The following is a 27,499-nucleotide window of genomic DNA, read 5'->3' on the forward strand; positions in this document are numbered from 1 at the left end:
AGTGTAGGCAGGCTGAGCGCAAATGGAAGAAGAATGGACTTCCTGTATCACTGGGCATCTTCAGGGACAGTCTTGCCACTTACCATAAAACCGTGAAGGAAGCAAAAACAAAATATTTATCAAACATCATTTCTATCAATAGCCATCGCCCCAGAGTGTTATTTAGCGCTATGAATTCTGTTATAAACCCCGTCACTGCTGTTTTTAACGATGTTTCTGAACACACATGTAGTACACTTCAACAATTTTTTATGGATAAGGTTGCAATAGTCAGACAATCCATCCCAAAGGTCTCATCTGCTAGTCTGCCTGACTCCCCTGTATAACACACACTTTTGAGAACTTTGAGCGAATCTCCACTTCTCTTCTTAAAAAATCAGTCAAACAGTTAAACCCCACCAACTGCCCTCTAGGCGTTATCCCTGCAAGGATAATGCAGGAGGTTATAGATACCATTGGTCCCAGCCTTGCCCTATTTATGAACAGCTGCTTCACGCTGGGTATTGTCCCCACTGCTGTTAAGCAAGCTGTAGTTAGACCACTTCTTAAAAAAACGAACCTAGACCCATCAAGTCTATCCAACTTCCATCGAATCTCACATCTGCCCTTTCTGTCCAAGGTCATGGAGAAACTTGTCCTCTCACAACTCCAGTCATATCTGTCTATCCATAATATTGCTAACAAATTTCAATCTGGCTTTAGAACCCGTCACAGCACAGAATCTGCGTCATTGAAAGTACACAATGACATCCTCACAGACCTTGACGCTAAAAACTCTGTTGTGCTGGTGCTTTTAAACCTTACAGCTGCTTTTGATTCTGTGGACCACTCAGTCCTCATCTCCCGCCTTGAACACTGTGTTGGCCTACGTGGCTCTGTTCTTAAATGGTTCATGTCATATCTCACCTACAGGACTTTTTCAGTAATGTCTTCTCCTCTACAAACGCTCCCCTCTCTTCTGGCGTGCCCCAGGGTTCCATCATGGGGCCTACCTTATTTCCACTATACATGCTACCATTGGATCCAATCATCTCTAGACACAATATCCATTTTCATTTTTGTGCCGATGACGGCTCTACCGACCAGTAATGCTCAGTGACAGGAACGCACTAGATCCCCTCCATAGCTGCCTTCATGACATCAAACAATGGCTGTCTCAGAATTTACTTCATTTAAATGAAGGAAAAACGGAGTACATTGTTTTTCCCCCCGATTCACCGCACAGTGAAACCAATTTTGACACCCCCACCCCCCCTTTTGCTCCTGCCGTTAAAAACCTTGGTGTGTTTTTTGACAACAGTCTAAAGTTCGATAAGCAAATTACTGTAGTTCTGTGGTCAGAGCAAGTTTCTTCCACCTCAGGCTCCTGGCAAAGGTAAAGCCCTTTTTGTCAAGTACAGATCTCGAAAAAGAGATTCATGCCTTCATCAGCTCGAGGCTTGATTATTGTAATGCCCTTTACACTGGATTAAATCAGTACCTCCTCTGCAGGCTCCAGTTGGTACAAAACACAGCTGCTTGCCTTCTTACTAATACTCCAAAATACTCCCATATCACTCCAGTTCCCCGTTCTCTCCATTGGCTCCCGGTACAGTCTAGAATACATTGTAAAGTCCTTTTATTTGCGTTCAAGGCCATTCATGGACTTGCTCCAGCATACTTGGCTGAGCTTTTAACTGTCCGTCACCACTCCAGGGCCCTGCGCTCTTCTCAACACACAACATTAGAAGTCCCAAGGATGAAATACAAAAAATGGGGGGATCGTGCTTTTGCTGCGTTTGCCCCCACACTTTGGAACTCCCTTCCACCTGCGCTACGATCTACTACAAACTTGTCAGTTTTTAAATCTCTTTTAAAAACTCATTTATTCAGACTGGCTTATGACACATGATGATTATATGTACTTTAGTTGTGATTCTCTGCCTGTATTTTTATTTTATTTTATTTTATTGTTTTTATTCTATCTTATTCGAGCTTACCCTGTTCTCATTTGCTATTGCGTGTTTTTACTCTTGTGAAGCACCTTGGACACCGTTGGGATGTTGTAAGGTGATATACAAATAAACCTTGATTTGATTTAATTTGATAATAAATAAGATAAATTAGATCGCTATAATGTACTGAACCCCCCCCCCCCCACATTACATTTTTTTTACTATCTTTTACTCCCCATTGATTTATTGGGAGGGTTCAGGTATTTTTCTAAAATTAATTTTAAAAAAATTCTACTACTTTTTGCACCACTTTACTAGTGATTACTTATTTATTCATTCAGTAAATTGTAATTAAAATGTTTTACTATGTTTTATTGCACCTTTCTAATGCATATTTATTTATGTGGGGTTCAACTATTTTTTTCAGTTATTAGTATTACTTTTTAATCTACTTTTTACTTCACTTTGCTTTTTAATTATTTTTTTAATATACTTTTTGTTTCATGTATTTATTTATTTGACTACTTTTTACTGCGCTTTGTTCATGCTAACGTGCTAACATCCCCACCATCAGAAAATGAGGAGGTCAAAGAAACGACGCTGCGCGAGCTCAAGATGCTACGCGCCCTCAAGCAGGAGAACATCGTGGAGCTCAAAGAGGCTTTCCGAAGGAGAGGAAAGCTCTACCTGGTCTTTGAGTATGTGGAGAAGGTGAGCTTCCTCTGTGGGCCCCCAGGAAGGTCGTCATGTTTCTGCAGAATGTTACTTCCTCTCTGTCTGCTAGAACATGCTTGAGCTGCTGGAGGAGCTGCCCAACGGTGTTCCCACCGAGAAGGCGCGAAGCTATATCTACCAGCTGATCAAGGCCATCCACTGGTGCCACAAACATGACATTGTCCACCGCGGTAAGAAGCTCTCCATGCAGAAAGGGGAAAAAAAGCTATGAACTGGAAAGAGTCCTTACCTAATCTCATTTCAAATTTGACAGCAATACTACAAAAACTGAGTCTTTTTATTCCTACAGTCATATATATTCAGGAAAAATGTCATGTTTTTATTGAAATATTCAGGAATAATTTAATTAAAAATTGGTCTATACATGAATTCTTATTAATTTAATTACAAATGGTATATTTAGGAATATTTTCATTAAAATTTCAAATTGAGAAACTTTTTAAAAAAGAAGCAGTTAAATTTTTCATGATTAAATCAAAAAGGCACAGTGAAGAATTTTGTGAGTTTATTAAAATTGTAGATTAAGAAACTTTGTCAGAAGAATTCAGAGGAAGAAAAATTATTTACCTATATAGTATTTCTATAATACGTAGCGAATCATTAGTAATGTGTATACAGTATACTGTGTGTGTGTGTGTGTGTGTGTGTATATATATATATATATACAGTATATAATATGCAACATCATGAGTTCAATGACCCTTGCCACCTAATCACACACACGCACGCATACATAATAAATTAATTATAATATTAGAATCATAATATTAAATATCATAGTCGTACACATTTTTTAAAAATGTGTGTGCACTCGGGTTGGGCGATATTGACCTTAGCATGTATCACAATATTTTTGGGATGTATGACGATATGACGATATAATTCAATTCAGCGGAATCTTGTATAAAAAGCTACAAACTCTGCACACATAGCTACAAAATCTTCAACAAACTGTAATGCCCATGCTTGTGATTAAGGAAGATGTAGTCACCGATGCAATTCCAACTGCATATGGAAGATATTTTTTATGACACTCTTACTTTGTTTACACAGCTAAACAACATGGGGCAAACGGCACTCTTATTTTGAAGGCCGGAAGAGTGTTCTCTGTGTGTTGAGTGTCTGTAAGACAAGCTGGGTGCAAGAATAAACATGCTTCTCGTCTTTTTTCACTCAGAACCTGCATGCCATCATCAGGCATTGTAAAGCGGTAAAGCACAACACAGTGAAAATATACTCACCCAGCCCGAGTTGCGCACACACACAACCACACGAGCACGCTAAACTAAGCTAACCCCACTAGCTCCCATTCATGCTCCGTAAGAGGAGGTTCCGCCAACTTTCGCCGGTGTTTATCACCATTTCAGCATGTTTAGCTCATCAACTCTAGGACATCAACTCTGCTTCTTTCCGTTTTAAATTATCATGCCGGTATAGATCATTTTCTTATCATTGGAAGAATACCGTGAGACTGGTATATAAAAAGTATCGCCCAACCCTAATCTGCACATATTTTTGATTTTCTAACTTTCAAAAAATAACATGAATTCTAACAAATTATGATGATATATTAGAAATATGATCTTAGAGGAAAACAAAACTTAAAACACTTATATGCGAGAACTACGCTGAAAACCCACAGCATTTCCATGTGTGGAATTTAACTATGGAATGGATTGAGTAAGGAAGTCAAACAATGTACAGAGATGAGTAAATTCAAAAAACAATACAAGCAGTTGGTGTTTGCTAAATACAAGGCAGAAGAGTCTTGATCATCACAATGATTGTTCTGTCAGGTTTGCTATTTCTTGTTTTGTTTTGTTTAAAGAAAAAAAAATTCTTTACTCATATTTATCTAATTATTTATTTATTATCACTTATTACTATTATTACTTATTTACTTATTTTTGGGACTTACCGATATGGATTATGTATTATTCTGACTATCACAGAAAACATGATATGGAAGGCAGGAAGTGAACAATATGTACTGTAATAGATGTAGAATAGATGGGGGGTAGGATTAAATAAGCTCTTCTTCTTTCTACTCCTTTTGGACATGTGGAACTGTGAAAGGATGATTCATGAGATGTATTCCATTGGAACCTTCATGTTCAAATAAACTAAACTAAACTAAACTAAATTATTACCATAATAATGAATTGTATTTGTAGATTCAAATAATCCCCCTCAATTTTAGTATCAAATTTTCCTCTGCATATATATATTTCATTTCTTTGCATGTCTTGACCTGCATTGTATTGCTTTTAATGTGACTAATTAACGTGGTGTAAGCAGTTGGTGGTGTGTGTTGGGTAATATTGACAAGTGGCGAGCAGGAAGGAGGGCAGATGGCACTGTGCTGGTAGCGCGGGCATCCAAAAGGCCCGTGGCGTCTCATATGAGCATCCTCTTTAAGGCCTTTATCAATAAGTGATGGACTTCCCTCCTTTGGCAATCTGCTCATTTTTGTTTGCTTTTTCTTCTTCTTCTTTTTGAGAATCTTCTAGATAAGCGATGATATACCAACGTTGTCTTTCTGCTTCTTCTTCAGACATCAAGCCTGAAAACCTTCTCATCAGCTCAAATGACGTCCTCAAGTTGTGTGATTTCGGTGAGCGTCAAAGGAACCTAACTTTACACTGTTTACACTCCTCGGTCCATGAAAGGTGTCGGAAACCTGGCAGCCTTTCATCCGATCTGGACGGAAAGCAAACATGGGGTGGGGGTGTGTGGGGGGTACCAGAAACATCATGTGGGCAATCTGCTGTGAGAGACAAGAGGCCTGCTGTTTGCGATGCATGTCATCCACAGACATCCACACAGCACATGTAGGCCAACAAGACCCCCCATAAGCTTTTACATGCTGGGGTGGGGTGGTGGAGGGGAGCGGGGGGTCCATCATTTATGTGCAAGTTGAAAAGTGTAGCTTGGAGCTCTAGTGTGGGACAGTAGAGAGTTGGCTGGTGTACCTAATGATGTGGCCAATGTGACTGCTTTGACCCAGCTTCCCTTTTTAAGGACATCATGTCCATCCTCCTCTCGCCTCCTCTCTCTTCTCCTGCCAGGCTTTGCACGTAATCTCTCTGAGGGGACGGACGCCAACTACACCGAGTATGTGGCCACGAGATGGTACCGCTCTCCAGAACTCCTCCTCGGGTACGTAAAGATCCTCTATTTTACAGAGTGCTCTGCTGTCTTTAATAAGGTGATTCTGTAAAAAATAAAAAAAAATGTTAGTCAAAGATCCTCTAAAACAAATACGAGGTGAAATAAAAATTGTAAAAATACAGTATAGTAGTAGTAATCACAATAGTAGTAATCTGTTCAGCATGGAAGAAAGTTAACACGCACAAAGTGGGACGGGTCGCCACTCGCAACAAACAACACATACATGCAAAACTATGGGATTTGTTACTGTATATTATTTTTAAAATAAAATAATGTTTCATATTTCTAAAAATGATATACATTTACATAAAAGTGTATGTAGTTACTGTATTTGCAAATGTTTTTTTTGTGTGTGTGTTTTTTCTTTTATTTTTATCATTACACCTGAAAGCTTCCTAACGGCCTGATGGTTGGAGACCCCTGCTGTATAAGACGGCTACTGCACTAGTCAAAGATCCTGTATATGATGGGAGCACTCTTCTGTCTAAAGTGTGACTGCAAAAATAAAGCTAGTCAAAGATCTTCTATAAGACAGGCGCTACTGCACTAGTCAAAGGTCATCAACATTTCATGGCAGCACTTTGCTGTTCCTTAGAACCTCCTGCTAAAACGAGCGTAGTCAAAATCTTCTATATGACGGGAGCACTGTGCTCTTTTTAAGGAGCTACTGCTCTAGTCAAGGATCCTTTACATGACAAGAGCACTCGGCTGTTCTTAAGGACCGACTGCAGAAAACTATATGACAGGAGTGCGCTGCTGTTGTTAAGGAGGTACTGTGAGAGTCAAAGATCCGCTACATGACTGAAGTGCTTTGCTGTTTATAAGGAGGTACTGTATAAAAAACACTAGTTATAGATCGTCTGTATGACAGGCACCCTGCTGTTTTTAAGGAACTACTGCAAAGAAAATGGCGGCCAAAGATTATTTATATGCACTTGTTGAGAAAGTTGTTGGCATACACAGCTGTGAGATGTTTTTTGCCGTTGCTCACTCAGGGGGATTTTGGTCAGAGAAACAGATGGTATTGTAGTCCGTTCCGGTCTTGTGCAGGTCTACAGTCTTGTTGGTGGTCTTGTAGTCTGTTCCAGTCTTGGGCACGTCTGCAATCTTGTTGGTGTTTTTTTTCAGTCCATTCTTGTCCTGTGCAGGTCTACAATCTTGTTGGTGGTCCTGTAGTCAGTTCCGATCTTGTGCAGGTCTACAGTCCTGTTGGTGGTCTTGTATTGTGTTCCGGTCTTGTTTATGTATACAGTTTTGTTGGTGGTCTTGTAGTCTGTTCCAGCCTTGTGCAGGTCAGTCTTGTTGGTTGTCTTGTAGTCTGTTCAGGTCTTGTGCACGTCTACAGTCGTTTTGGTGGTCTTTCAGTCCATTCTGGTCTTGTGCAAGTGTACAGTCTTGTTGGCGCTGTCTTAGTCTTCAGTCTTGTTGGTGGTCTTGTAGTCCGTTCCAGTCTTGTGCAGGTCTACAGTCTTGTTGGTGGTCTTGTACTTCATTCCAGTCTTGTTCACGTCTACAATCATGTTGGTGGTCCTGTCGTCAATTTCGGTCTTGTGCGCATCTACAGTCTTGTCGGTGGTCTTTTAGTCCATCCTGGTCTTGTGCAGGTCTACAGTCTTGTTGGTGGTCTTGTACTTCATTCCGTTCTTGTGCAGGTGGACAATCTTGTTGGTGGTCCTGTAGTCACTTCTGGTCTTGTTCAGGTCTACAGTCTTGTTGGTAGTCTTGTAGTCAGTACCGGTCTTGTGCACGTCTACAATCTTGTTGGTGGCCTTTTTAGTCCATTCTGATCTTGTACAGGTCTACAGTCTGGTTGGTGGTGTTGTAGTTTGTTCTGGTCTTGTGCAGGTCTACAGTCTTATTGGTGGTCTTGTAGTCTGTTCCGGTCTTGTGCACGTCTACAATCTTGTTGGTGGCCTTTTTAGTCCATTCTGATCTTGTGCAGGTCTACAGTTTGGTTGGTGGTGTTGTAGTTTGTTCTGGTCTTGTGCAGGTCTACAATCTTGCTGGTGGTGTTGTAGTCTGTTCCGGTCTCTTGCAGGTCTACAATCTTATTGGTTCTGTTCTGGTCTTGTGCAGGGCTACAAGCTTGTCCCTGAGGTAATCTCTTTGATCTTTTCTATGGTGGTGGATAGAATGAAAGTTGTATTTTAGGCACATCATGGATTGAGATCAGGAGTACTTTCTTAAAGGGACTAGGCATGTGAACGTAGAACCGATGCAACCGGATATCTGGTTTGGGGAGCAAACAATTCTGATTTGCCGGTAAAAGAATCCTGTGTTGATAATAATCATAATCATAAATCTTTAGATTGATCGATTGTGGAGACATGCACCGGGTGTCGCGAGAGAAGCAATAGTGTATTATGAATAACACAAGAGCCTGGGATGCCGGCGAAAAGCGCCGTGGCGCTAGCTAGCTAGCTAGCCGTTGTTTGAAAGCCAAAGTTTGGAACGTCTTTGGATTAATTTCAAGAAGGGTGCAGAACTTCACCAGCCAGACCAACACAGGCGAGTATGCTATCTTGGTTGGGATTAATTTCAAGAAGGATGCAAGCATAATTCACCAAGCGTTGGATTGTTCACCCATTAATAGGGAAAGTAGGACCAGCCAGACCAGCAGAGGCGGGTATGGTAACTTTTCTGCTTTGTAACTTACTTACTTACTTTGAAATGTTGCTGGAGTGTGCTGACTATGTTGTACCGTTACCATTGTTATGGCTTGTTTACTTTTCCAAGCTAAAACAGCATTTTCATTGCACTTTATGACAAATACTTCTATTTACTTATCTGTGCTTGAAAGAGATTATTTAAGGGGCTTTGCACTATTTATTTATTTTGTATTATTAATTGGACTGAAGGTTAAGACTTGTGTTTTTTCATTGTTATATTTTAGATGGATAGATAATGGATAGTTATTCTGTTGAATTTATTTTTGCCAGTGCCTTAAAGCATGCTTGGTAATATGATGCGCATTTTGCAAATTAGGAAATACTGTAAGACTGCCACTTTATAATATAATTTTTATTTTTATATAATGTAAGATTAATATCTACATCAACAAACATTAACCGTAGAATTGAATCAAATCAAATCGTTCTGTATGTAAATATAATATACATATAAATTCTGTATGTCGTTTTTGAATCGTAACCTGCGAATCTAGATTCGAATCAAATCGTCTATCACAAAGAGATTTACATCCCTAGACAGGACGTTCTGTGGGTGTCAGAATACTTGCAACAAATACTTCACTCAGTCAAGTACAAATGAATGTATAATTATAATTTATTTTCAAAGAGTGTTTATTAAAAAAAAATTTGACATGAACTTTTTGCACATCCTGCGATTGTTGCACATGTCCACGTGTCCTCCGTATCCAAGCTTAGTACTTTTCCCGCCTCCAGGGCTCCGTACGGCAAGGCGGTGGATATGTGGTCGGTGGGCTGCATTTTGGGGGAGCTGAGCGACGGGCAGCCTCTCTTCCCCGGTGAGAGCGAGATCGACCAGCTCTTCACCATCCAGAAAGTGTTGGGACCCTTGCCGCCGGAGCAGATGAAGCTCTTCTACAACAACCCTCGCTTCCACGGGCTGCGGGTAAACACCCTCCATCTTCACCCGCCATGGCTGCTAACTCGCTCGTCTTTCTCCTTTCTCCTCCTCCTCGTCTCTCCGTGGCTTTTTTTGTCTGCCGTACCGCGAGTGATTGGATTGCAGTAAGTCACGGTGTTATCACGTGTCCTGGAAGCTCCTCTGTGACGCTCCCTCAGGCCCCAGCCGTCCCTCTGTGTGCCTGCACCTCGCCATAGAAGCAGCACTTGCTTCTCTGAAAAAGACATTTCAAAAATAATAATTGAAAAGTTACTTTTCAACAGGTCTTTTTAACTATTAAATTGTATATTTTTTAATATAATATATATGGATTTGTTTTAAACCTGGCTCACGCTGAATTAATTACCTTGAGAAATATTATATGAAATAACCTATTTGTTCTATTTATCCATTTCCTGACCAATCTTACAGGTATGATAATATAGATTTTACAACTGTTTTCACATTTGAATCTATTATTATTATGTAGTGAATAATTAATGTAATGTTTTATATTTGTTTAATTAATGTGATATTTTTTACTTGGTTTCATGACCAATTTTATATATTTAATTACCTTTTATATATTATTTACTTACAGTATACTACAATGATTTATTACAATAATATTTACACGCATTTATTGCTAGTTATTTATATTGTATTTTACAACTAAATCATTAAAAATATATATGTGTATGTTAAATTTTGGTGAATTTATTATATTTTGCACTGAATAATCAGTGCTTCATATTTATTTCATTGAATTTGTATTTTATTATTTTTTTATATGACCAATTTTGTTCACCAAGTTGTATTTCCTCTGTTTATTGAGCAATTATTTATATATATTATAGTCATTTCTTACAATAATATTCACACTGCATCCCGGGGGAGGACGAGGATATCGAGTCCGAATGGGCTCTATTCCGTGCCTCCATTGCTGAGGCAGCCGATCGGAGCTGCGGCCGGTGGTCGGTGCCAGTCGTGGAGGCAAGCCCCGAACACGATGGTGGACACCAGAGGTCAGGGCTGCCTTCAAGCTGAAGAAGGAGTCCTGAAGCAGCTGACGGGTACCGGCAGGCCAAGCGGCTCGCGGCTTCGGCGGTGGTCAAGGCAAAAACTCAGGTGTGGGAGGAGTTCGGTGAGGCCATGGAACACGACTTTCGGTCAGCTTCGAAGAGGTTCTGGCAAACCGTCCGGCGCCTCAGAAAGGAGAAGCAGTGCCCAGTCCACACTGTTTACAGTGGGTTTACAAAATGCTCCCCAGTGGCAAAGCTCCGGGGGTGGACGAGTTTCGCCCTGAATTCCTCAAGGCTCTGGATGTTGCGGGACTGTCTTGGCTGACACGTCTCTTCAACATTGCGTGGAAGTCGGGAACAGTACCTCTGGATTGGCAGACTGGGGTGGTGGTCCCCCTTTTCAAGAAGGGTGACCGGAGGGTGTGTTCCAACTATAGGGGGATCACACTCCTCAGCCTCCCTGGGAAAGTCTATTCCAGGGTGCTGGAGAGAAGGGTACGACCGTTAATCGAACCTCAGCTACAGGAGGTGCAATGTGGTTTTCGTCCTGGTCGCGGAACACTGGACCAGCTCTACACCCTTGCAAGGGTACTGGAGGGTACTTGGGAGTTTGCACAACCGGTCTACATGTGCTTTGTGGACCTGGAAAAGGCATTCAACCGTGTCCCTCGTGGTGTCCTGTGGAGGGTGCTCCGGGAGCATAGGGTTGGTGGCGCGCTACTACGTACTTCGGTCCTTGTACAATCGGAGCAGGAGCCTGGTTTGCATTGCCAGTAGTAAGTCAAGCCTGTTTCCGGTGAACGTTGGCCTCCGCCAAGGCTGCCCTTTGTCACCGATTCTGTTTATAATTTTCATGGACAGAATTTCTAGGCGCAGCCAAGGTGTCGAGGGAGTCCAGTTTGGGGGCACTAGGATCTCATCTCTGCTATTTGTAGACGATGTGGTCCTGATGGCCTCATCGGGCTGTGACCTGCAGCGTTTACTGGGACGGTTTGCATCTGAGTGTGAAGCTTGTGGGATGAGACTCAGCACCTCCAAATCTGAGGCCATGGTTCTCAGTCGGAAAAGGGTGGATTGCTCCCTTTAGTTCTCCTATTTTATTCATAATAATAATCCATAATGAATTTGAATTATACATGACAAATGAATGACATACATGCTCAAGTATAGCTAAAAGTGACTTAATAGTATGCTGATTGATCGTGATTGCGATTGGCTGATGTGTTGCGTCTTCCTCTCTTTAGTTTCCTGCTGTTAACCATCCCCAAACATTGGAGCGTCGGTACCTGGGAATCATCGGCGGAGCCCTGCTGGACTTGTTGAAGGTACTGTGTCGTGATCATTATCGGAACGGAGCAGAACATAACTCACTGCAAACATCAGGACCCGTCCACAAAGGCCGCCATCTATCGCTGAACTGATGACTCGCTAATGTTACCATCAGAAGGAAGCAACGGAAACGGAAATGTCAGGCACTTAAACAGCTGCAAAGAAGTGATGTGCGCTCAGGTTAACAACAGATGCCACACATCGTTCCAGCTTTAGTGTGTTCGTCTAACATGAAACACTAGTAATTGCAGCATCAGTGGGACTTTTAACAGTAATTACGATGAGTCGTAACAGCACCACTGTTTCATTGTGTGTGTGTGTGTGTGTGTGTGTGCACGCACTAGAGTCTGCTGCTGCTCAACCCCACCGAGCGCTTCCTGACAGAGCAGAGCCTCAACCACCACGCCTTTCAGACCCTGAGGCTGGTGGAGCGTTCCGGCCCACCCACGCCCACACCTGCACGATCCTCCAAGAGAAAGCCTCACCATGGAGACACCACCCCCAGCAGGTCAGCCGTGCCGTGCCGCTAATGCAGGGTGTACAGTGGTACAGTAATCCCTCGTTTACATAATTAAATGGTTCCAGGCCCGACCGTGATAAGTGAATTTACGTGAAGTAGGATTCCTTATTTATAAATGGAATAATTTGGCAGTTACAAAACCTGTTTATGACCTTTTAAATATGCTTTTTACATTATTAGAGCCCTCTAGACATGAAATAACACCCTTATAGTCACCTTTACACTCCTATTACCCAATATAGTAGCCATACTAAGAGAAAGTAAGGCATCATATAGACTGACATGTTAGCATTGGAGGGAGTTCCTTGTTCTGGTTTCTGGACATGAGTAGGCCTACTTCCTACTGTGGCTATTATCTCATCAATGTACCATAATTTTGATTACTGACACCTAGTGACCAGTGCATAATACTACATAGCACAACGTGTCTTTTAATGCGTTTTCTGAATATCTTCTTTGTATTTTACTTGTAGTTTTCACGCTAAGAGATAGGGTGAGGAGCTCAGTCATCCGGGAGGAGCTCATATTAGAGCCGTTGCTCCTTCACATCGAGAGGAGCCACTTGAGGTGGCTTGGCATCTAGTTTGGATGCTGCCTGGACGCCTCCCCAGTGAGGTGTTCCGGGCGAACCCAGCCGGGAGGAGGCCCCGGGCCAGACCTAGGACACGCTGGAGGATTATGTCTCACAGCTAGTCTGGGAAGGCCTGGTGGAACTGGGAGAGATGGCCGGAGACCGGGAAGTCTGGGCTCCCGCGACCTGGACCTGATAAGTGGAGGAAAATGGTGCTTCCCTTAGGCCAAAAATATGTACACTTTGCTTATTTATGCATATTTTTGGACTAATGATAGGCCATTGTCCACCACAAAACAATGATGATTAATTAACATATTTTAAAAAACTGTGATAACAGCAAAATTCAAAGCACGATGTGGCGAGGGATTACTAAACCCTAACAAAATACAAAACTATTATAACTATGACTTTCAAGTCATCGGAATAAAAAACATGTACATGTTTGAAATTGTGCAAACAACAAATGAACCTCAGTAAGAAATGTTCAAAATATTGAACGTAAACACAATTCAACAATGACACCGCCATTGAATGATAAAAACTTCAAGATTCAAGATTCAAGAGAGTTTTATTGTCATGTGCGTGGTAAAACAGCAGTTATACCATGCAATGAAAATCTTATTCTGTTCATTCTCCCAAGAAAAGAAAGAAAACACAGTATATATATATATAGCTAGTGTATGCAGGTAGTTCCTGGAGGATGAAGGAATTGATACTATTGACTGGCCACGTTCACCTGACCTAAACCCAATACAACACATCTGGGACATTATGTTTAGGTCCATCCGGCGCCGCCAGGTTGCTCCTCAGACTGTCCAGGAGTTCATAGATGCCCTGGTCCAGATCTGGGAGGAGATCCCCCAGGACACCATCCGTAGTCTCATTAGGAGCATGCCCTGACGTTGTCAGGCATGCGTACAAGCACGTGGGGGCCACACAAACTACTGAGAATCATTTTGAGTTGCTACAATGACATTTTAGCAAAATGGACAAGTGTGCTGCATCATTTTTTCACTTTCATTTTTGGGGTGTCTTTGATTTCCCCCCTCTATAGGGTGATCATTTTCATTTCTATCAAATTATGTGGCATCATTTTGTTACTAATACATCACCCACTTATTATCAGGAAAGATATTCAACATCATTTTTCCCCAGTTTAGATCTGATGTGTTTTCGAAGTGTTCCTCTAATTTTTTTAGCAGTGTATATATATTTGTATGTATTAACATGTCGAAATGAACTGAAAATTTAACACAAGCTAAAAGGTAGCACACATGTCTGAAAATTAGGGGATTTGTTTTAATAACGATTTCATTCATATCGTGATTTGTGAACCAGTACAAATTAGGTTTATTTAGGTTCATTTGTGAACCTAAATGAACCAGTATCGTCCTACGATCCAAAATGATTCAGTAACTTTTTAGCCAAAAATTCAACCAGTGTGACAGTGAAATAAATCCCTGGATACTGGACAGTGCAGGTGAGGTTTTCTATATATGGCTTTATAAGCTTTCCAGATTGATAGATATCGATTAATCACGTTTTGGTTATGTTTTAACATGAGTGGCAATCACTTTTTCACACAGGGCCATGTAGGTTTGGATTTTTTTCCTACTTTAATAATGAAAAGTTTCATTTAAAAACTGCATTCTGTGTTCAGTTGTGTTGCCCCCCCCCCCCCCCCCCCCCCCCCCCACACACACACACACACACACACACACACACACACAAAAACAAAGAAATCACGAAGAGGGCAAACACTTTTTCACAGCATTGTATATTTTTTTAAAACTTATTCTCAGCTTTGTCATATCGGTGAAAAAGCCTATTATTAATATCAACTTCAGTATTTGCTCTTTTTTTTCCCTTTTTTTTTCATTTTCCACATACTTCACATTTTTCATAAACAATTTTTGTAAATATTCTTATAATATAATTTTTTTCCCCAACCTAATTTTCCAAAAATGACAACTTTAGTCATTGTTTTGCTTGTTTCATATAATATTACGACTTAAAAAAAATATATATAATAATTTTTCTTTAATATTTCAACTCTATGCTATAAAATTGAATTTTTCCTTACAATATTATTCTTGCAAAATTACTTTAGTTTTTCTCGTTATATTCCAACTTTTTTCTCTACATATTTTGACTTTATTCTTGGAAAATTGCGGGTGTTGCTGTTTTTTTTTTTAAGTTTTTAATTCTATCTTTAGAAATTGCCGTGGGCTAACAAAAAACAGCTGCAGGCCACACTTAAATGTTCATTTATGTCTTTCATGCCTCATTTATATGCATTTAGAATTGTTTTATGCATGTAAAACTATACGTTTTGTGTTAACATTGTAGGCTTTCTGGGACTGATGAATTGGGTTTACATGATTTCTTATGGGAAAAATGGATTGGATTAGAGTAGGTATGCGTTATAGAGTCGTACCTTCTGGAAGGGATTCATGACGTTAGCCAAGGTTTCGCTGTGCCAGGGTTTGATTTTATAAGGTGCTAATCAAGTAGAACCCTCTAAATGCTACTAGTTATTGAAAATATAAAGCGTGCACATCTACATCAACTTTAAGGTGGTCAGAGCCTTTCTGATCATGTGCCGCCCCCAACCCCCACCCCCGGTGTTTATAGCCATCCACTAATGCGAACACGCTTTCAATTATGGATGTATTGAAATGGTGCGCTCTTAAAAAAAAGTCGCCTCCTCCATGAATAAAAGCTGTGACATGATGTTGTGTGTTTGTCCAGGAGTCATGGTGGAAAGAGCTCGGGGGGCCATCGATCCAGCACCAGAGAGTGCTCCAGCCTGCCCCGCCACGAGGACCTCCACCCCAGCAACGACGGCTTCCTCAACGGCAACATGCCGGCGGCCATCAACCTGAGTCCCACGTTGCACCCCAAGAGCTACCAGCCATCGCTCTTCAACCACTCCACCTCCTGCAGCATGGACCTGGCCGCCGCCAACCTGCCCCACCTGCTCAGTCCCAGTGAGGCCAAAGGCAAGGGCGACTTTGACGTCAGCCTGGGCGCCAAGGGCTCAGACGGGCCTGGGGCCAAGTACCTCAAGTCCAACTTTCGCTCACAGCAGCACCGCCATTCCTTCGTGGAGGGGAAGACCAACACCCTCCAGTCGGGGGACAAACACAGCCAGCACGGCTACATGGAAGCTCACGCGCCCTCCTCTTCCAAGTTCTCCTACCTGAACCTGTCCAAGAGTTACGGCACGCTCAGCGACGCCAAGTCAGTGGGGAATTTGAATGACGTCCACCTTTACGCTGATGAGCCCGCCACTCGCTATTTCCCCTCCAGCTGCCTGGACCTCACGGCCCCCAGCAGTCCTGCGATACGCAGGATAGACCGCCTGGGTGCCAGAGGAAGCATGCGGTCAGACCGTGAGAGCAACACCCTGGACTCCTCCTACAGGCGCTCGTCCATCCGCCACAAGCCCTCAGAGGAGGCCAAGTCGCCAGATAGTCTCGAGCCAGGGGAGGGTGGCGTGGACAGGAGCCACGCCCACTCCCTGTCCGCTCCACATGACCAGCTGTCCTACGGGCAAGGCTACACCAGCCCTTTCTCCTCTCAACAAAGGCCGCACCGCCACTCCATGTACGTACGCAGGGACCACCAGAGGACTCACGGGGCCGAGGAAGGTCTGCTGGTGGGACAAGGCGCCCCCACGCGGGCTAGCAGCCTGCAGCTGCTGTCCCCTCAACTGCAGCATCGCACGTTGCCTCATCACTCTGCCTCCAGGGAGGAGGACATGAGCAGGGTCAGTCAGCCCACAACAAAGCAAACATTATAATAAACTATTTTAAGTAAGTCTCAGAGGTCTAGCCTCCATGCTGGAAATGAGACAGCTTCAAAGTGCTTTTAGTAAGCCCGACTGGGAACACACCCACACCCCTGTGTGTGTGTGTAGCTTTAAAGCTAATGAGCTGTGTTTTGTCTCCAAGAAGCACCAATGTGTACTTGATCCACTTTTTATACAGTTTACACACTGTAACTCTGCACTTGTCCAACCTAATAGATTGCTTATATCACATACAATCCACTTGATAGGAGGACTGGAGGATGCCCAGTGAGCTACATCATGGTGGTCTATGTGCATGCATTCATTCCAGATCTTCTACTCAGTACATTCTATACATTTTGTACTTCAAAATGTCAGAAGCCTTGAAATTGCATGTCTTGTTACCTGCTTGCCACTACCCCCACAGCCTGCTTTCTCTGTGTGCAATGTTGACCTCACCCCACGCTTCACCGTGTCTGCGTTAACAACTAGCAGGCACCAGCTATTGAGGTGCCCCTCCATCCACTCCACTGGATCCGGTCCATCATCCTCCATCCGTCATCATCCATTATCATCCTTCCCCATCATCCATCCCCATCATCCTCCATCACCCGTCCTCCATCCATGATCCTTCATCATCCGTCCTCCATCCATGATCCTTCATCATCCGTCCTCCATCATCCTCCATCACCCATTATCAATCCCCCACATCCATCCCCCAATTATCCCCATCAGCCATCTCCCATCATCCTCCATCATCCATCCCCATCATCACCCATCATCCATCCCCATCATCCTCCATCACCCGTCCTCCATCCATGATCCTTCATCATCCGTCCTCCATCATCCTCCATCACCCATTATCAATCCCCCACATCTATCCCCCAATTATCCCCATCAGCCATCTCCCATCATCCTCCATCCTCCATCATCCATCCCCTATTATCTATCCCCCATCATCCATCTATCATCCTCCATCATCCATCCCCCATTATCAGTGTGCCATCATCCAACCCCCATTATGAATCCTCCATCCTCCATCATCAATCCCCCATCCTCCATCCATCATCCTCCATTATCCATCCATGGATGGTCCATTCTTTCCGCTGCCCACATCCACATTTTTCCAGAGTGCAGACGTGGGTGGAAGTTTCTGTCTCTCTTGTTGTCATCAGATGCCTCCTCATTTTCTCGGCTTGCTTTGCTCTGCGCAAACGTGACAACGTACGAGTGTTGCCACCGCAGCTGTCGCTTCAATTACGGCACACATTCTTCACTGGAGCATGTGCATAGACACTTTGTTTTTGTGTGAAATGTGGTCACACACGCGTTAACCCCGCCCTCCTACTTTGTTGTGACTCAGGTGGGCTTGTATAACGAGTCTCAGGCGGATGACAGTGCCTCCTCCAAGGAGAACCGTAACATCTACAGTGAGTCCATGCCTCGCAGGGTGGGCAGCTTCTACAGAGGTTGGTTCAGTCCACCACAGATGAAACCTTGTTATGCAGTTTGCTGGGGGGTTTCTGCAAAATCTTCCTGTTTACGTTATGTGTGATTATTTTACATCTATCTACAAGCTCTCATTGATTAAGAAGTATATTGCACAACACAGCGAAGTGCTGAGTCTGCATGAATAGTGCGGAGGAGTCGATTGTAAACAACAGTATGACAAGTAACATATTAAAGAGCATACGGATGTTATTTTGGAAGTAGGTGATCCAACCATTTGCTGCCCGCCAAAGGTTCCCAAATATGTTGTACAATACATACGGTATTATTTTGTGAACTTTAATAATAATGGGGTGCATGATAATTATTGGCCTGATAATTATGCCTGATATAAGGGAATTATGATGTCATACCGATAAATCAGATTAAAAATAGCTCCGATAATTGATCATTTGAGAAAACGCTCCAATGTGGTGAGAGTACTGTACTGTGTGGGTGAGCAAATCAAGGGCTTCTTTTTTCTCCTGCCTGTGACGTTAACGGCATGTTGAAACTTCCCCTCAGCTCACTTTTAAACAAACTTTCCGAGGACGACATTTTGTGTGCTAGTTGTACCAAATGCCCTGCCATGGGGGGCGGGGGGACCCATCGGGCACACAAAAATGCAAAAGGCTTGCCAGAGACTTCCGTGGAGTCACACCAGCTGCTCAGAGCGTGTGCCTGAATACAGTGTACCTTGCCGGGCCACACCAGGTGGCTCGTCCCGCTCTATACTCCGGTTCTCCTGACAGCCGTAGCAACACACTGACTGCTGGGAGCATGTGTCTGAATATAGTGCACTGTGCTGGGCCACAGCAGGCAGATTAGGACAAATCAACAGGTACAGTTGGTCAAATCAAAATTTGTTCCAGTCCTTACCTTCACGCAAACTTGTGCACAAACTACAGTTAAATTTGTATTTTAAAAAAAGCAGATATAAAAAAGCTACTGGTTATAGGTATCATATCTTGAGAGCAGGAGGTTATTGGTAAAAAAATATATCGTGCATTTCTAATGATTTTATTTAGAACATGTGTATTACACAATACCACTGCAGCAGAACCAATGTTGTCACAGCGGCAGGGAGCGAAGTGTTGAGTCAGCATTAACAGCACTGATGAGTGCGACAAGCATAGCACACAACGACTTTGGCTCAGTCGCAACATTTGACAGCGCATGCAGAGCCAGATAAAGATGCTGGATGCTGGTTACTCATGACATTTCACATGCAACTACTGTCGTCTTGAGGGCTTCATTAAACAAAAAAAAAGTTTTTTGACCCAGCTGTTAATTGAAGGGAGGTGTTAATTGGGTAACATGGACTGTAATTGTATTGCTCATATTGTACTGAGTAACCAGAGCCTATCCTACGTTGCAATAAGTTTCATTGGCGCTCCTGTGGTTATCATCACGCTGTTTTTGGTACCTTACTACGGTAGTGTTTTTGTTTAAATTTTTTGTCCATTTGAGGTCAGAGGCTCAGATGTCAAAGTGAAAACTGCAATCCGCTCGCATTGTGAAGAAGCAGTGAATGTTTTCCTTTGTGTTGGCGCCTAAAAACAGTGAGGGAATGTCTTATTTTTGAACAGTTCCGTCTCCTCGGCCAGACAACTCCTTCCATGATGGCCGTGGGCGGGGGTCAGTCATGGCGGGCGACGGTGGAAACATGGCCAACCACTCCAAGCGCCAGCCGGCCTTTGACCCCTGGTACCCATCTCCGCCTCCAAGTGTCTTTTGTCCTTGCCGCTTGCTGTCTATCATCTACTAATACAGATTGTTTGACTCCAAGGACGGGTCCAGACACGGTGGTGCTGAATCCCGCTGAGCCATCCAAGGAAAAAGAAAAGCAGGGTTTCTTCAGAGCAATGAAGAAGAAAAAGAAAAAACCTCAAATGGTGAGTTTGTCCTTCCTGCATCACATCCTGCCTCCTTGTCCCCCATATGACACATGCTTCCCTTCCATGATGGACATTTCCCATCACCAAGACATGTCTTTAGCCTCTCTTTAGTCCAAAAATAGAACTTCTCTGTGAGCGTCCTCCTTGGAGAGTCCTCCGCCATGGTACATACTGATTGACGAGGCTAACAACCTGCTAACTACCCTGCTAAATACCTGCTAACTATAGTACACGGTGATTGACTTGGCTAGCCATCACCAAATGGCGGACCTCGGCCCGGATACAAATCCAGTGATGGCCCTTTACGGACCTGTGACCAATTAATGAATGGGAAATAAAATAATATATATAATCATGCTCGGCATTTTGCGAGCGTAATGACTTCAGTTATTGCGGTTATGTGACAGCAGACACGGTGGTGTCATGAGCCAATGAAATAGTTTGTTTACTTACTGAGAAGTGAGAGAACCATGGCTTGCTCAAAAGCAACAAAAGTTGATAGAGAAAAGGGAACATTTAAAAGTGAATAGGCGGAGTAATATATGTTCACTTTTCCACAGTCCAGTGCCAAACCGCTGTGTCTCATATGCTCTGAAACTGTAGCGTTGGTAGACTAAGTACCCTGTTAACTAGTGTTAACCATAGTTCACGCTAACTTCCTGCTTACTACCTGCTGACATCCTACTAACTACCCGCTGACACCCTGCTAACATAGTACATGCTGGTTGACTTGGCTAACACCCGACGAACTACCTGCTAACACCATTATAACTCACTGCTTACTACCTGCTAACACCATGCTAACTACCTGTTAACACTCATCACAACAAACCGTGGTGATGACCATAGACCATGAAATGGAACTCTGCTGTTTTCTTTTGCCATGGGATGAAAGTGTGATTATAACCATAGACCAATAACTGGTAGGGAAAGCGCGATGAAACTGTAGAACAGGAATCGGAAGGCTTAAGCTTCCTTTGCCACAAGACAAAGCATGTGATGATAACCATAGAATGGGAAATGGAAAGCACATACCTGAAGGACAAAAGAATAAAATAAATGTCCTCTCTTCTGTACTCTTTTGCACCTACACATAAAAAACATTGTTACACGTTGCGCCTTAATGTACACGACATGGCCTAGTGCAGCACAAATCGTGCCAAAATGTGCAACTAAAAACTTGCCTTTTAAGCTCAAGCTAATGGTCAGAGGAACATAAAACTACTTGATGTCACAAGAGTATTGACATTTAAGCAGTATGCATCAAGTAATACAATATTATTGTCCAAAATTTTACAGAAAACACAAAAACAATTAAACACAAAACAAAAACGCAAAACAAAATTATGTCTGCAGCTTTTTCCACACAACTTACACTCATCAATCATCAAAAGGAAGCACGATAGAAGCCGAGGGCAAACTACGGAAGCCCAGGAGGGGCAGAAGGGACCGAATGAAATAAAGTGAAATACAAGGAAAGCAATAAAAATCTGACTAAGTAAATTAGCAAAAATAAATAACTCATTGAGGTAAAATTCACAAATATACAACACAATTCCTGAATGATAAAATTCACACATTTAGAAAAAGTAAATAAAGTGCTTTTTTAACTCCGTTACACAGGGACGTAAAGTGTGATGATAACCACAGAGCAAGAAATAGAATTCTTTGAACTCTTTGAGGCTACATGTAACATCAGATGTTATTTTTGCTTTCTCGATGATGACACTCATTTGGCCGTGTGTGTGCGTGCGTGCATGCGTGTGTGTGTGTGTGTGTGTGTGTAACTGCAATGGCTGCAGCATGAAACAGGTGTCAACTGAAGACACTTCTATTTTTAATGTGTGCGTTTGTTGAGTTTGGAGGGAGGAGGGCTGCAGCTGACGACAGAGTGCAAATACATGCAATCTGGCCAGCAGGCAAACGCATGAGGTTGTTTTTAGCTTGCGATTTCTCTTTTCCTGCACTCTCACACTTCCTGGTGCTTGTCAGGCAGCCATGAAAGCGTCACCGTTTAGACGCAAAATACGCAGACAAATTCCACACCTGCACGGCACAAACTTTAGCAACACTTGCATAGTTATGTGATGCTACAGTGCTAACACTACACTTTAACGTCTTGCTAGCGTAGCCTAGCGGACTGATGGACAGTTGACTTTTAAGATATGTAGTGAAGCCTACTTTTTTTTCCTTTTTGTTTTACAAAATGGTTTAGTGTATAGACGGGGTGGGCTCATCTAGTTAGGGGCGGGTCACAGGTGGTCTCAGAGTTTTTTCCTTCATGACGTCATAAAAAGTCCAAGACATACTTTTTAAAATTTTTTAGTTTGCAAACATTGAGTGTGTATTTACAACAGTGATAGACAGATAGCGTGCATATTTACATATGTGAGGATTTAGAAAACACAATACATAAGACATAGGACAGGTAACAGGAGGAAGGGTGGGTTGTGCGATGCTGAGAGATTTGTCACAGAATAAGAAGTGTATACTGACAAAAACACTTAATTAAATATGAGAGGTAAAGAAACAAAACAAAAAAGCAAGATAATGATACATAGTAGTCATGTAGTTGTGCTGTATTGGAGAGAGAAAGAGAGAAAATAAAAATAATTGTATGCATATGCGTATAATAATAAAACAGGGTAAATTAAAGCAAAATGAGGAGAATAAAACTAGGATTAAATTAAACAAAAATGCTAATTGAAAAATGAATTATAAGCAATAATAAATACAACTAATATTATGTATCTTTACTGGCCGGTTGATTAAGAGGCAGAGATTGTTTGCTCTTCACTTCTTGGTGAGCCCAGCCCACCAAAAGCTGGCAGAGCCCGAGCACCCCCAGCACACACACCCCTACCCCACAGACATTAACAGACAAGCTGCCACACATCGCCCCCCACCCCAATCCTAATTCTTATTTTTTCCCCATTCCCATGTTTCTCCCTGCATTTAGTGTGTGTTGTGCATTAAAATAAGCATTGCGCTTTCCCTGTACTTTCACGTTTAGTTTAGTTTTTGGGTTTTTTTTCCCTTCTTCACCCCTTGTATGCCTGTGCATATGTAGTGCATCAAAAAGAGTGGCCGGGCGCGTGAGTGTACATATATTTATATATTTGGGCAAACATATTTCGGCATATGCTGATACTTGCTTTATAACACCGATCACCTCCGCCCCCATTGCAGCATCCAGCCTATAGCGACTGTCTCCCGCCCACTTTCACTTCACAAAGTCAAAACAAGCATGCCTGCCGTGTGGGACTTCCTGTGGTTATGAGAGTGATATAAGTTTTGCACCCTGCAAAACATGGTATGAAAAATGTCTTGCCGGGGTGGCGCGTTAAAAAGCTTTAGTTTGCTGCGGCATTTGGAGGGCGGGCACTCGGCAGGGTGTGGTGAGTTTTCGAGGCTTGCAATGTGAATATCAGTCTGGCGGCAACTAATGTAGCCAAACGCTGGACACTCGCCCATGTGTGCGTGGCAGTCGGAGGTCTAAGGTGGATAGCCCGAAAAGTGGTTGGATTCGACGCACTGGAGGGAACCGGGTTTGCCTCGGGGTCCCCCATCAAGCTGCTCTCGTATCCAAATTCTCCTTAAAGAAGGTGCCTGATCGTCTTAGTTTTACCAGTGATTTTGAAAAAGTATGTTAAATGTTTTTGTCTAAATGTTATGGTTCCTTCATATCATGTAGCCCAGGGGCCCCCATAGGCAATAGTAAATTAAAAAATGTACACTTAATCAATGTGATCGGTATCGGCTGATTTCACTCATGGATGATCGTTATCTGCAGCTTGAAACCCTGATGGGGTTATGAGGCATCCCTAATATATACATATATACAGTATATACATATATACAGTATATCGCTACATCACGGTTCACCTTTCGCGGATTCACTGTTTCACAGATTTTTTTAAGTGCAATTTAGTTGTTTTTTTTTTTTTTTACAAAAGCATTTATTGTGTTCTGCGTCCTTGTGGTGTATTACTAGAGCGATCTTATCCGTGCTCTTTTGTGTGTCTGTTATTGTATTTCCTACTGCTCCCAGTAGAGAGTGATGTATACCAGTACTCATGTTGAAGACGTGTGCAGCTCCACCTGTCTGTGTGTTTGTGTGCCTGTAGGAGCATATTAGGAACCAACAATAGACAATAGCCAGCTAAATATAGAGCGACAACAATTCTTATTGACTAAGGGAGAACTTGTCCTTGATTGGCTGTAGAGCATTGTCAATCAGTCTCCTTCGTGCCGTAGCTAACTGCGTGAGCTGCTTGCTAACTGCCAATAAACAATAGAAGAAGAAGAAGCTAACCAGCTAAAGGGATCTTCGGTTCAAGGAGTAGGACGAGGAGGAGGACAACGGCAGAAGTAATATGTTTTAACAAGGATACAAAAACGCTACAGCCGAACGGCACCAGGATGAATAGGACCTGGACCTGGAAGACTTGATGATCCCCAAGACCTTTGGGAAAATACTCTGTGGTCTGTAGTCTTGCTGTGATAAATGGAACTATAAGTTCTGCTTTCTACCAAAAAATCCTGAAGGAGAATGTCCGGCCATCTGTTGGTGACCTCAAGTTGAAACCAACTTGGGTTGTGCAGCAGGACAATGATCCAAAACACACCAGCAAGTCCACCTCTGAATGGCTGAAGAAAAACAAATGAAGACTTTGGAGTGTCCTAGTCAAAGTCCTGACCTGAATCCTATTGAGATGCTGTGGCATGACCTTAAAAAGGCGCTTCATGCTGGAAAACCCTCCAATGTGGCTGAATGACAACAATTCTGCAAAGATGAGTGGGCCAAAATTCCTCCACAGCGCTGGAAGAGACTCATTACAAGTTATCACAAACGCTTGATTGCAGTTGTTGCTGCTAACGGTGGCCCAACCACTTATTAGGTTTAGGGGGCAATCACTTTTTAACACTGGGACATGTAGGTTTGGATTAGATTTCTCCCTTAATAACAAGAAGTTTCATTCAAAAACTGCATTTTGTGTTCATTTGTGTTGTCATTGACTAATATTTAAATTAGTTTGACAATCTGAAATATTTAAGTGTGAAAAACATCCAAAACAATAAGAAATATTAAATATATATACACACACACAGTAATTGAAAAAATGATTAGAGCATCCTTGTTTCTTCAGTTTCTTGTTCATTTTAATGCCTGATACAAATAAAGGAACCTTTGTTTGGACAAATATAACAATGACAACAAAAATAGCTCATAACAGTTACATTGTTTGGCAGTACAATGCTATAGCTATTCATGTAAGAACTTAAGTGATTTTGGTTATTACCAAGAAAACCATGGAAGTTGCTAGATATCAGCTCTTCAATTCAACTCTTATGAGCTATATTTGTTATCATCATCATATATCACAGTCCAAACAAATGTACCTTTAGTTGTACCAGGCATTAAAATGGATCAATAAACTGAAGAAACAGGGGTGGTCTGATCATTTTTTTCATGACTGTGTGTGTATATCTCATAATTAAGATCAGAGAAACAATGTTGTGGGAGAGAAGTAAAAAAAGAGCAATAATTACAGAAAACCAACATGAAACAAATACCAAAAAAAAGGTAATTCTTTCTCTTTCTGTCATGTTATGTGGATGGTTTAGAGAATTATTGAGTGTAAATGGTCTATAAATGGGTCCATATTTCAGTGAAGGCTGATGTATGCTTCTGCTTATGAGCTGTTTTTTTCTATTCATGTATGATTTGTTATTAAATTGATCCAGTGGGTGACACTGCAATACTGCATGCTTTGTTTTTCCAGTTTTGAAAAATGATTTTCTTAGCGATAGTTAGAGAGATGAGGAAGAGGTTATGATATTTAAGAAGGTCTATTTGTGTGGTATCTCCGAGAAGACACAGTGATGATGATTTAATGGGATCCCACAGCCCAAGATGGTTGATAGTTACTGATCGGCTTTGTGCTAATTGAAATCTGTAAGAGTTTTATATTGTATTAATTGTAGGTTTGTGTTTATTGTCATGGAATAAATATTTCTGATGAAGGCATACTTTAATCTTGCCAGATTACAACTATTTTTCGAGAAAAAATGCTAGATAAATAAACTAAATACTAAATTCCAACTTTTTCTATAGAAACCCACTTAAATCTAGCAAGATCACAACTTTTGTTTTCTAAAGACATACTTTAATCTTAAAAACATACTAGATCAACTAAATACTAAAAACGCTTTTAAAAATACTTTTAAAAAACCCTTAAATCTTGCAAAATTACAACTTTTTTCTAAAAAAAACAAAAAAACCTTTAATCTTGCAAGATTACATTTTTTTTTTCCAAAGGAAACACTAACTGTGCAAAATTACAACTTTTTTCTAGGGATGCTCAGGTCAGGGTTTGATGCTGCCGATTCCGATACCAATCACATGGATTAATTACTATTGTTTTATTTATTTATAATGAGTGCTATTGGCCAGGGGTGCCGTATAAAACTAATGTATATACGGTTACAACAATTCCAAGGTCCCTTGACTGCCAGGGGCCCCAAACAATAGGTAATCACTAATGCAATTCGGAATTAATTCTAATACAATTTGTAATTAATTAATAAAGGGGGGGCAATGTGATTTTTTTTCATGGTACCTAAAATCCCTGCTGCACTCCTGTTACTCACTCTATGACAGGAAAACAGGAACCATAAAATCACCTTAATTTAGACTAAAACATATTTGACTTTTTCAAGAGAAAATATATCACTGAGCTTTCAGACGATGACACGCCTTCTTTAAGGAAACTTTGGATGTGAGAGTACGGTACATTGGTGGCGCTCTACAGTAGCAGGACTTCCAGGTAAGTGAGAGAGCAGTCGGCGAACCCGGTGTCTTCCACCGCTGAGAAAGGCTGCTCATCTCGTCCGATGAATTCAATTATTTTGCGGGTTATTAGCTTACGCTTCTGACTGTCACACACAAACAGGCGAGTGGCCACATGGCTGCGTTAGCTGCCGTTGGACTGATGGTCAGACCGTGAGCCTCAAAAACTTACCATACTCTGTCAAGAGCTTGTTCTTCAGATGCCCTATTAAAGCATTTTCACATGCTACCCCAACAAGACAGTTTTCATGGCATATGTTGGCAGTTAAGTTCCACACGGCAGACATGATTGTTTTTGTTTTGGCACGCTTGCGCAGTGTGAAGGAAAGTGGGAGGACGACACTGCCCAAGATGTTATTTAGGGCAAGACGCTACGCTGCATGCATGCATTGCTGCAGGTTGCAATAGTACTAGCCACAGGTGATAGACTTTTGTAATCGACATTGAAAGGCACGGACTGTCATATGCCCATCGCATGGTTTTTCACGGAAGTCGGCCGATACTAATCGGTGGCTGATCGATCGGAGCATCCCTACTTTTTCGTAAAAAACACTTTCGTCTTGCAATATTACAACTTTTGTCTAAAAAAAAACA

At 42.0% G+C, this 27,499-nt stretch overlaps 1 protein-coding gene across 1 annotated transcript in view; it reads left to right on the forward strand.

Annotated features, from left to right (window-relative positions):
* The window catches only part of LOC129188474 (cyclin-dependent kinase-like 5), a 91,378-nt gene that overhangs the window by 62,417 nt on the left and 1,462 nt on the right, over window positions 1-27,499 (forward strand). Inside the window, exons 5-15 of the mRNA XM_054789052.1 lie at window positions 2,509-2,645; window positions 2,719-2,839; window positions 5,224-5,283; window positions 5,738-5,828; window positions 9,245-9,434; window positions 11,695-11,775; window positions 12,124-12,287; window positions 15,625-16,645; window positions 18,030-18,135; window positions 19,744-19,861; window positions 19,944-20,049. Coding sequence (XP_054645027.1) covers window positions 2,509-2,645; window positions 2,719-2,839; window positions 5,224-5,283; window positions 5,738-5,828; window positions 9,245-9,434; window positions 11,695-11,775; window positions 12,124-12,287; window positions 15,625-16,645; window positions 18,030-18,135; window positions 19,744-19,861; window positions 19,944-20,049 — 2,195 coding nt within the window. The remainder of the gene's footprint in view (window positions 1-2,508; window positions 2,646-2,718; window positions 2,840-5,223; window positions 5,284-5,737; window positions 5,829-9,244; window positions 9,435-11,694; window positions 11,776-12,123; window positions 12,288-15,624; window positions 16,646-18,029; window positions 18,136-19,743; window positions 19,862-19,943; window positions 20,050-27,499) is intronic.

This window comes from Dunckerocampus dactyliophorus, chromosome 10 (assembly GCF_027744805.1).
Source record: "Dunckerocampus dactyliophorus isolate RoL2022-P2 chromosome 10, RoL_Ddac_1.1, whole genome shotgun sequence".
NCBI lineage: Eukaryota > Metazoa > Chordata > Actinopteri > Syngnathiformes > Syngnathidae > Dunckerocampus > Dunckerocampus dactyliophorus.